Source organism: Cyprinus carpio, chromosome B18 (genome assembly GCF_018340385.1).
Source record: "Cyprinus carpio isolate SPL01 chromosome B18, ASM1834038v1, whole genome shotgun sequence".
In the NCBI taxonomy this organism is placed as follows: Eukaryota; Metazoa; Chordata; class Actinopteri; order Cypriniformes; family Cyprinidae; genus Cyprinus; species Cyprinus carpio.
Window position 1 is genome coordinate 23839911 of NC_056614.1, and position 10635 is coordinate 23850545.

The 10635-nt window shown below is 36.1% G+C and overlaps 1 protein-coding gene across 1 annotated transcript; it reads left to right on the plus strand.

The window, feature by feature from the left end:
* The first annotated feature begins 4588 nt into the window (after positions 1–4588).
* On the plus strand, positions 4589–7544 carry LOC109108937 (regulator of G-protein signaling 9-binding protein-like). The gene has a single exon (XM_042744501.1). It carries the CDS (start codon positions 5263–5265, stop codon positions 5989–5991), a length of 729 nt encoding a protein of 242 aa, XP_042600435.1. The 5' UTR covers positions 4589–5262; the 3' UTR covers positions 5992–7544.
* Positions 7545–10635: the final 3091 nt, after the last annotated feature.

The following is a 10635-nucleotide window of genomic DNA, read 5'->3' on the forward strand; positions in this document are numbered from 1 at the left end:
TGTAAATGTATTTGCTGGTTGCTGATATCCTCCTGCCTCAGATTAAGTGCTCTATCCTTTTTGAAAACTTTGATCTGAAGAAGCTATTTCACATGGTCAGAAGATGAGTGAGGAAAAGGCTACTTCCATTAAAAGGGGTATTAGTGAGCATTATAGTGTTAATCCAGGGGCCTTTAGTAACCTGGTAATCTGGATTACAACATGTGCAGATCATCCTGTGGTTTGGGCTGGTGACCCCTCAGTCAAAGACCATCTTCATAGTGCATTAGCATGTTTTCTGTACCATTTCAATATTTAATCTACTGTGAAGCTGCTTGAGTAAACATTCACAACCTCTGCTCTGAGTTTCTCATTAATATGTAAGCTTTTGCAAATGTTTAAGTGCCCCAAGGGCCCAGTAAACACACTTATTTCGCTTCTATGGCTCGGCACAGTCAAATGTGCCATCCTTTCCATAGTTAATTTACTAGAAATTCTTTATAGGGTTGCTGATCAGGTCAAAAAACTAAAAGAGATAGTCCACCAAAAAAAGATATTGCATCATAATTTACTCGCCCTCATGTTTAAGTGTGTTTCTTTCCTCTGCAGAACATGAAAAAAAGATAATTTGAAGCTTTAAAAAATTTCAATTCCTGTTGACTTACATTGTGTTTTTTTGACAGAAATGCATACAGTTAATTCAGCTGCTCTAAAGCAACTCTCCAGGTTTGGAATAACATGAAAGAAGTTTCATTTTTGGGTGGACTATCCCTTTGAAGAGTACATTTTAAGTTCAATATATCCTGGGAAAGAATATAACCTGCCAATACGAACCTTGCTGCTTATGACAGGAAAGCAGCTGGAAGCTTGTGGGCTCATTTGCCCTCTCCAAGGCTAAGAGCTTCCTGCCGTGGGTGTATTTCAGGTCACCTCTCCATCCACTGTAGAAGAGCTATTAAACATCAAGCAACATTTTCCCTGAGCATGGCTGGTCATGTGTCAGTGCTCTACATGATTTTCTCAGTGGCAGATCAAATCAGCTCAAAGCAGAAATGAATATGGAATTTGTAAAGGTACTCATGAAAACAACAATAAGCTGCCAGCACCAGATGTCATGATTAGGTTTTGAACAGATGGTAACAAATGAGGTACTATTAAATGAAATAGACTTGTTCCCAAATGAAATATGAATTGCACTGCAGGGTGGTGCATGTATATATATATAATACAATTTGGTTTTAGGTTTTAGGACAACATTGATTAAATGTTTTGATCCACTTCAAATGTTGACTAGTGTATATATATATATGTATGTCATTTTGCAAAGTACATTAAAGCTTTCACCAAGAAAAAAAGTCTATGTACAAAACATCTATGTACTTATAGTCAACAGCAACACTGCAATGCCTTGATTGCTATGAATTACTAATTAGAATAAAAATAAATAAAATCTAAATGTTATTTAACATCTAAATAATCACTCATTAATGTGAATGCAAATCATTATAGAGTTTTATTAGTCTGTGATTTAAAATAAATAAATAAATGAATATAACATATAAACAACAATAAATATAATCACAATTAAAAAAAACTACAAACTGTATAATACTGTGAAATATTATCACAATTTAAAATAACTGTTTTCTATTTGAATATATTTTAAAATTGAATTAATTCCTGTGATGCAAAGCTGAATTTTCAACATCATTACTCCAGTCTTGATCCTTCAGAAATCATTCTCATATGCTGATTTGCTGATAAAATAAAATTTCTTCTCATTATAAATGTAAAAGATGGCTGTGCTGCTTAATATTTATTTCTGTTAAACATTTTTTATGATTCTTTAAGGTTTTTATTTATTTGAAATCGAAAACATTTGTAACGTTATAAATGTATTTACTGAAACCTTTGATCAATGTAATGCATCCTTTCTGAATAAAAAAAATTTCTGACCTCAAACTTTTGAACAGTAGAATATTAATTAACATTTTGCTTGATGTAGGCATAAAAACATTTCTCTAACAAATTACATTTGAATTGAAATAAATACTAAGCAGATTACCAGATAAGCTTAAATTTTAATTGCACTATGAGGTTACCAAACTACTGAATTCATATGTGTGGTCCTTCTATATTGTTCTACATCCGGTAAAATACTGAATGATTACCATATGGTAGTTGCATGACATTTCAAAGAATACCATGATGCATTAGGCTTGTATATGTAGTCTATATGAAGTCTCTTGGGGTGGGCATATTGTGGTGGCACAGCTAGCAGAAGTGATGGGAGGTCGACTCAGCCAGTGGCCTGCAGGGATGTGCTGTTTTTCACCCCATGGGGCAGCAGTTGCAATGGCATGTCCTATTCTGCATCTACACAGCAGGGTAACGTGGAGGTTTTTACCCAGCAGGTGAAGTCTCATCATGGCTCTTATTGTACAGTAAAACAATATGCAACTCAATTGTAAGGAAATTATATCTATTAATTTTATAAACATGTCAAAGACACTATGATTATCAATTAAAACGATGCAGAGGTCGTCTGTAGATTAATTGGCAGTGGCTTTATGTTCAGAGCATAATTGCAGAGACAGTCCCGCTGCAGCAGACCTGGGGTGAGGCGTCTTTCTCACGGGGACAACAGTGACATAACAGAAGCAAAGCTACAGCTGAGGGTTGACCTAGTCTGGGATCCTGCTCATGACATTTGTGATAGCAGCACAGATTCTTACCCATTACACAGCCTGTGGGGGTCTGTATCTGCATATGCTCTGAGGAAAGGGTAAACTGAGAACAAAAATCAATATTTCCCTCTTATTAATGCATGACTAATCCTTCATTCAAATATATTTGCCATTCTCAACTCCACATGCTCTCTCATTCAGTTTAGAGGAAATACTCACCCCAATTATTTCTGTCTATGAATACTTATAATCTAATTGAATATGGGGATAACTGAACAAAAATTTGCGATAGATAGATAGATGGATGGATGGATGGATGGATGGATGGATGGATAGATAGATAGATAGATAGATAGATAGATAGATAGATAGATAGATAGATAGATAGATAGATTTATGTAAATCTTTCAGTCTATTTATGAAACCCATATTATTTGTCAATGCACAAGTACTCATGGCTCTGGTTTCATTATGTCAAAAAAGTGGCTGTCAGTTAATGAGAGACCCAATCTGACATAAGATGTTTTGAAATGCTTTTGAAAGTAGCACATGGCTGAGTGGTTGCCAATGGTGATTAAGTGAAAGTGACCCATATAGAAAACAAAGCCTAGTTATTTAACTGAAAATCATACAATGGTAGACACAGCACATAAAACACATATGATTATATAAAATTATTATTTCTAGTTTTAGTAAACTTTTTCCATTTGAATTTCCATTAGTAAAGTTTTTCCATTTGAAAGAACCCTAAATGAACATGACAAATTCTTTTCTAGGAATGACTGACTCACACAGTTAGGTTATAACATTAATAATTCTGGGGTCAGAAAGAAATGGTAATAAAAGCTACATCAAAACATCACATGTTTGTGTGAGAAACCTTAATTAACATTGCACATGTAAAAATTAAATAAATAAATAAATGAATGACTTTCATAGTATGGAAAAAAGTACTATGGAAGTCAATGACTACCATAAACTGTTTGGTTAACATCATTATTTAAAATAGCTTCTTTTAGTGTTAAACAAAAGCAAGAAACTCATATTTGGAGGGTAGGTAAACGATGACAAAAATGTAGTTTTTGGGTAACTATACCTTTAAGTTTAAAAATAAATCAGTGCTTCTAAAACCCTGAGATAAAGAAAGAGTCTAGAAAGGACTAGAAATAGGCTTGGAAATATTTTTATTTTAAAATACTGTAAAAGTTGAATGTAGACTTGTTTAAAAGCTTTGGTTGTTGAACTAGTGTTAAGCTATTCCAACTGTGTAGTTCTCATGTGACAGCTCTTTCACAGGGGAACTCTGTAAAAATTTATTGTGCATCTCTTTTAAAACATTGAATAACATGTTTCCTATTTTAAGGGTCTATTTGATGTGATGCACACAGCTCTTAAAGCACTAATTATGGTATGTTTGCAGCTTCTAAACTAAGAATCACAATTTCAGTTAAAGCCCAATTTAAGCTCTTGTAAGCTTTACTTGTTAACAAAATAAACCGTATAAGCCACCCAGCATCAACACTTCCAAGCTGGGTTAAAGTTGTAAGGCGTTCCAAAACTACTTGAGAGATAAATTAGTAAAGGAACAACTATATTTAATGCAGAACATTTCAGCCATGCCATCAGCATAATGGTTTATGAATATCAGCTCTGATTAAATATTGGACTGCATGTTCTTTTTTTGAAGGCAGCACTGCCACCTGTTCACTCTTACAAAACATTTAGCCTACTGTGGAGAGGCATCAAGCAAAGCACAAAATAGAAGCATAAACGGTTTATTAGATTCTATATTATGTTATATGAAAGCGTTTTTTAAATAGCCTAATATATCACATTTTATAACAAAACAAAATTCCAAGCAGTGCTTATAAATACTTTTAAGAGACCTATAAAAAACGGTATCAAATGGTATCGGCCAACCAATCGCGACAGGTTTGTCTGATCTTCCAGGATGTGAGTGCTAGACTGGTTATTTCACTGGCAAGCATTTACTCCTATTTAAGCTCGTATCACGGATGACGGGCGAATAACGGATCGCTGCTGCCTTCTGAAAATCTCGGCATCTTCATCACCATCACTATCAGCATCATCACCGACAAACATTACACGACACCAACTCCGGCGCGTTTAGAACGTTCGGGCGTTTGTTTACATTCTGCCTTCGGAGAATCCGTTTACATTGCTCTCTCTTGGAATGCCTTTGTGACGTCATGGAGGTAGACGTTCTGTTTGGAGTTTTAAAATGAACACCTGTTATGTTTCAAATGGCATGCACTTTGCGCAAAAAGAAGAAGAGAGGCGACGTTTTAAATTCATGCGGACATAGCCTTCTGAAGCCTTCTAATCTCCGGCAGCGCAACTAAAGCCGTTTAGGGATCCATTTAGTGATAAGCCCGAGTGCTGCTGTCTGTCTGCATCAGGAGAGAACATGGATGGTGAGGAATTTGCAATGACGAGAGCGATGATGATGATGATGATGGGTGCGCTCGTATGACTGCTCTGCTTCCGTGGAAACTAAAAGACACTATCATCCAGCGCGTTTTTCACTAGTTTTGTGGATTTTCGGGGAAAAACTTATCCGTATCTCTGCGCAAACATGGGCAAAGACGAATGCAAGACCATGTTAGACGCGCTTAACAAAGTCACAGCTTGCTACAGGCATCTGGTCATCGCTTTGGGGAGCACATCTGATTCCCAAAACCTCCGAGAGGAACTTAAAAAGACCCGAAACAAAGCCCAGGAGCTGGCTGTGGCCAACAGGACTAAGCTCACGGCTCTTCTGAAGGACAAAAACATCAGCAAAGATGATCGAGCCGAATACGAGCGCCTCTGGGTGCTCTTCACCAGCAGCGTGGAGCTCCTGGAGGTGGACATGAAACGGTCCTTGGAGATCGGACAGGATTTTCCTCTCAAAGTGCCGACGAGACACCTCATCCAGACGGGAATGACAGGCAGCACCACCACCGTCGCAGCCCGAGCCATGAGCGTCCAAAACATGAAGTACGAAGCCGACGCGAACATCGACACGGTGGACCTCAAAGAGCTGGAGACCGAGATCGCTCAGGTGGACCAGATGATGGAGGAGATGGAGATGAAGGTCCAGGTGGCGCCGTGGGCAGTCGAGGCAAAGCAAGAGGCAGGAGCCGAGTTGAAATCCACCGTCAGCGTTGGGAATTCATCGGTTGGTGTCATCTCCATCTGCGAGGAGGAACCCAAAGAAACGGTGGAAGGAGAAACTGGGCTGATGAAAGTATTTGCAGGGATCATTTTCACTGGTGTTTTGCTCATAGCTGGAATTCTGGGGTACCTGGTGGTTAATCTATAATGGATGAAGATTGTCTATCTGGATGACAGTGGCTCAGGGCTTTAGATTTTCTTATGCCGGAAGCAACACGGTTGGCCTGTGAAATTGTGGGGGTAATTTATGATGCTCTTGCTGTGGAAATAAGCAGGTCACCTCGATGGGTATTAGTAAAATGCATCAGTGTTTACTTTAAAGGGAATAGCCAAAATGAATAAAAACACTTCTGGTGGTCCATCATGACTGGTTCCTCAACCCATGAATGTAAAAACTGGACAGATCACAATCAAAAGTGGGTTTGTCTCATAAAAGCTTTTATTTGAGCAAATGTGAATCCTAAATTAATTGTAACTGTTACTATCTGGCAGTTTCACCACTTTGCAAATACCTACAACCTGAAGATTACAACTTTTGTGACCCTCTGTTAGAGCATCAGAGGGCTGTGCATATCAAACAGGTATTTGTTTCACAGTTTATATAGGTAGGTGACATATTTAAGGTTGCTCATCGTGTTTCTGCAGGATTCACACCAGGATATTCTTGTTAGTCCTTCTGCAAGCTGTTGGTTTCTGTTTCTGAAGATGGCCCATCTTTGACTGCTTGTGCTCTTAGGTGTGTTCTGCAAAACAGTCTGTTATAGTTTATATGAATTGTACTCAAGTTAAATTAGTGTATATACAATATATTTATTATAATAAATGAAGTAAATGATGCTTGTGTTTTGTTTGGGTTTTTAGGCTGTTCTCTTAAGCAAGCACCTAATGTTGAATATGGGTGGTGTCATATTCCACACTGCCTTCTGGTATCTTTTCTTTAACCTTATTTAAGCATGTAGACTGATCTGGCTGGTGTCTCAGAGGCACTTTAGAAAACCATATTAGTGCTGATTTATCTTACGCAACCAGAGCTTGAGTGAAGTTTATTTAGTCATTGTTATTTTTAAATTCTGATCCCCTTAGTTTATTTTTTAGACTTCAGGATTAAGTTGGCAGATAATTCTTGCTCAACTAATTAAAAAGGTGTTTATAGAAGAATTCAAAATCCAATTTACTTGCGTAGTCTTACAGGGTAGCCTCGGCACAGACCATACGTTGTATTTTTGACTTTAATGTGATTAGCTGTTAGTCCTCTTTAAACCAAAGGAAGGTTTGTACTGCACACTGCACAATGCATCCTTTACTGCCTAATGCTAATATTGTGTGTTTTCTGTTCATAAAATTATTCCTCATGAAAATTAAATTACGTCTGTTAAGTGCATGAAAAATGTTTGTCTAAAACTTTTCCACTCACAGTCTGTTAATTTCATCATCAGCATCTCCTTCTACAGTATAATCAGCTTTTACCCAAGTTTGATTGATTAATTAGTCTCCCGCCGTGCCGTGTGACTCAGGAACCCATAATAATTGGAACAACTGCTTGTTAAGTGGCGCCCTAGAATGGAGCGTCAGGTAAGAAAATCGATGCCATTTAAAGGCCGAGGCAGGTATCAAACATTCATTAGGAAAGGCTGAGAGAGAACTGAAACTGCAGCAATGCATGTAAACATATGGTATATACCGAATAAACAATGATTTCTTTATTTGTCTTTGTGTTCAGTCATCAAATAGGAAGCAAAATAACCACTTTTGCAGTTTTCTTGTTAGTGAGCGTTAAAACAACTAATTAATATTTAGCTAGTGCACACTGAAGTAGTGCTAAAGAAGTAGAAACTTCAAATGCTTTTAGAAGTTTGGGCATAAATTGCATCAGTTTATGTTGAGGTATTGTATTTATTACATGGGTTTTGTTTACTTTGTTTTTATATAGTCCTACTCACTTGTAATAAGAATGATAATTGATAATCAAGTGAAATCTTACTTTTGTTCTTTACTTCTGCTGGTTTGATATTGCCAATTTATTGTTCCCAGTATGGGTTAACAATATTTCTCTTACAATGCGGAAATACCAAAACAGGTTAGTTTGTAACTCCATAGAAAGATAATACGCATTTATATAAGTTGCTGTCCTAGGTTTTTTTTTTTTTTTTTTTTTTTTTTTTAAACAGGTGGACAGAATATACACAAGCATTCAGATTGCATTAAATGTCATAACCCTTAAAGATGACTGTTACTTTATTCCAAATTTAAATTTAGGGTCATATGCATGTAGAAAAATCAGGAAATCTTAGAGAGTTGTAATAAAAAAAAACAAGCACATTAAAAAAGATATGTTTTTTTTTTTTTTTTTTGTTGGGGGGGTGGTTCTCATTTGGGGGGGGCAAATGTGATAACTGAAAACAACTTAAAAGAAAAAAACCTTCAAGAAAGGTCATAGATATCCACTGGTCAAATGTGATAATTGTCTACAACGTTGTGGAAAGTTACTTCAAATGATAAAATATTAACAGAAAGTACTGATGGCTGCTCAGTGCCTTTTATGACAACTTTTTATTTTAGATTTTGTTGCTGTACGTTAGTCTCAAAAGCATTAAAATGCTTGCCTGCCACCTAGTGGACAAATACAAAAAAAGTGCACTTTCACCTTGTTATACCTTTTTAACTTTTTTTTTTTTTTATCAAACTTTATACAAAATACATTTTGCATCGAAAATGCACTAAAACTACCAAATCACTTCAATAACACTAACAAAGGTTTTCACGCAACAAACACACTTTGTCCTTCATAAAACACTGAGCTAAAATTACTTACAACAGATAGGATTATTTCTTATGTGAAAAATTATTTACAAAACAAGAATGACCGCTCTCTACTGTTCAGAATTCACTGCATTATATCTTACACAGTCCATGCTAACCCTTCATCTAGTTGTTAGTATTACTATAGAAATAGCTGTCTTATTCAGTTTTGACCTACTTGTTGAAAAATGGGTGCTAGTGATTGTAAAAACTGTAGGACTTTATATTGACTGAAAACTGAATCGGTTCACTGAAGGTGAAAATTTGAAGTTGAAACCTTAATCAATCTTTTAATCAAAAATGATTTTCCAGAGCTAACAGTTATCATCACTGAAAGGAAAATGCTTTTTTATTCTCTAGTAAAAGTCTCTAGCAGTCTATATTGATGTTGATATGTTCATGTTTTTATGAAATCAGCACAGACGTTCAGATCACATATTCCACGTTACATTTTTGATGTGGTTTCCTCATAGCAGTCTATTACTGTAGTACAGCTGTTTACTTGCCCTTAAGTGGCATGTGAAAACAAAAAGAACAAGTAATTCTTTTCATTTGTCTGTCATGCATTCTTCTCTTGTCTAAGTGGGCAGTTCTTTACGGTAATACACTGCGGTGTGGATCAGACTTCAGGTTGTTAGCAAAAAGTTTGGGTTAAATGTCAAAGACACAATAGAGATCTCATGCTAGCTTCTTTCAGGGATTAAACCAGCAATATTAGCCCAATAATATGATTAAACCATATACGACTTATCCTTAAACTTTTGAATGGTAGTATATACCTGTCTTCTGAATCGGGTATTAAAACTTAAACCCTCTTCCGAGAAATCATGGTTTAAATGTGAAACTCACACTCGTCAAAGCAAACCTCCTCACACACTTGCAGAGCATGTTATTGTCTCCAGAAGAGGTTAACAGGTTCAGAGAATTACTACCTGGTTTCTTTCTTTCATTTAATGTAGAGCAGTGCCAAATGTCCTGACAGCAAAGTTCACTGTGGGTTGGAAAATCTTGTTGCAAATAATGGATATCTCTGAATTAGTAGATTATAGGTTATTGTAAATGAGAACGTTTCCTGCTTGCTTTGCTCTTTTCTCGCGTGAGAAACTGAATTATCTGAAATAGGATATAAGTCCACTGAAACAAAGCCTGTTTGCTTTCTGAAATACCACCAGGTTTACCAAGAGTTCAAAACTTTAAAAAACAAGCAGAAATTCTTTCTGGACTGCAGACTTTGAAAGGTACTTGCTGATGCATTTCCATAACAGTCGGAAGCATAGAACTGCATTAGGTTTGAAATCACATGACATTTTAAAAGTAGAAGATGAAACTAACATGAATGATGCAGCATGACAGTGATGGAACTGTGTGATGAAATGAAAGATCAGCGAAAACATCAGGTAAAGCCTGTAAACCGTGAATTTCAGACTGGATGGGTGGAAAATTCTTTCATGATCAATGGCACACTGATAAGATTGAGATCACAACTTTTTTTTTAGCACAAGTCAAACTTGATCTAACTACATTTAATAGCCCTTTGGACCTGAATAACCCTACTTGCAGGGTTTCTGTGAGCCTTAAAAAGACTTAATTTACCCTTCCACAAATTAAGGCCTTAAAAGGTCTTAAATTGGAGTAGAAAGTCTTAAATTCATAAAGTCATGGCATTAAATGTTACATGCACTGTAAAAATGAATATCTTTGTCAATATCTATGTCTTGTTTTCTAGTACAAATGTCTAAACATCCTTAAGTCAAAATACATTTACTTGAGATTTTATTTTTTTGTGAAACTGAACTTAAGTTTCACAAACAATGTGAGTTTATGCTTAAAACAAGAACAAATGCTGTATGAAAACTTGTTTCCCCTTTGAATTCAGTTTTTTAATTAATTATTTTGGCAGATATTTGTCCTTTTGTTATCATAAATTCACTTCATTTTGATACATTTCTCAGAAAACAAGACTTCTTGTGTGTCTTTTTTTGCGTCTACCTTG

Excerpts from the sequence above, each read along its gene's own strand:
- LOC109108937 (XM_042744501.1), top strand. The coding sequence starts at position 5,263 with ATGGGCAAAGACGAATGCAAGACCATGTTAGACGCGCTTAACAAAGTC.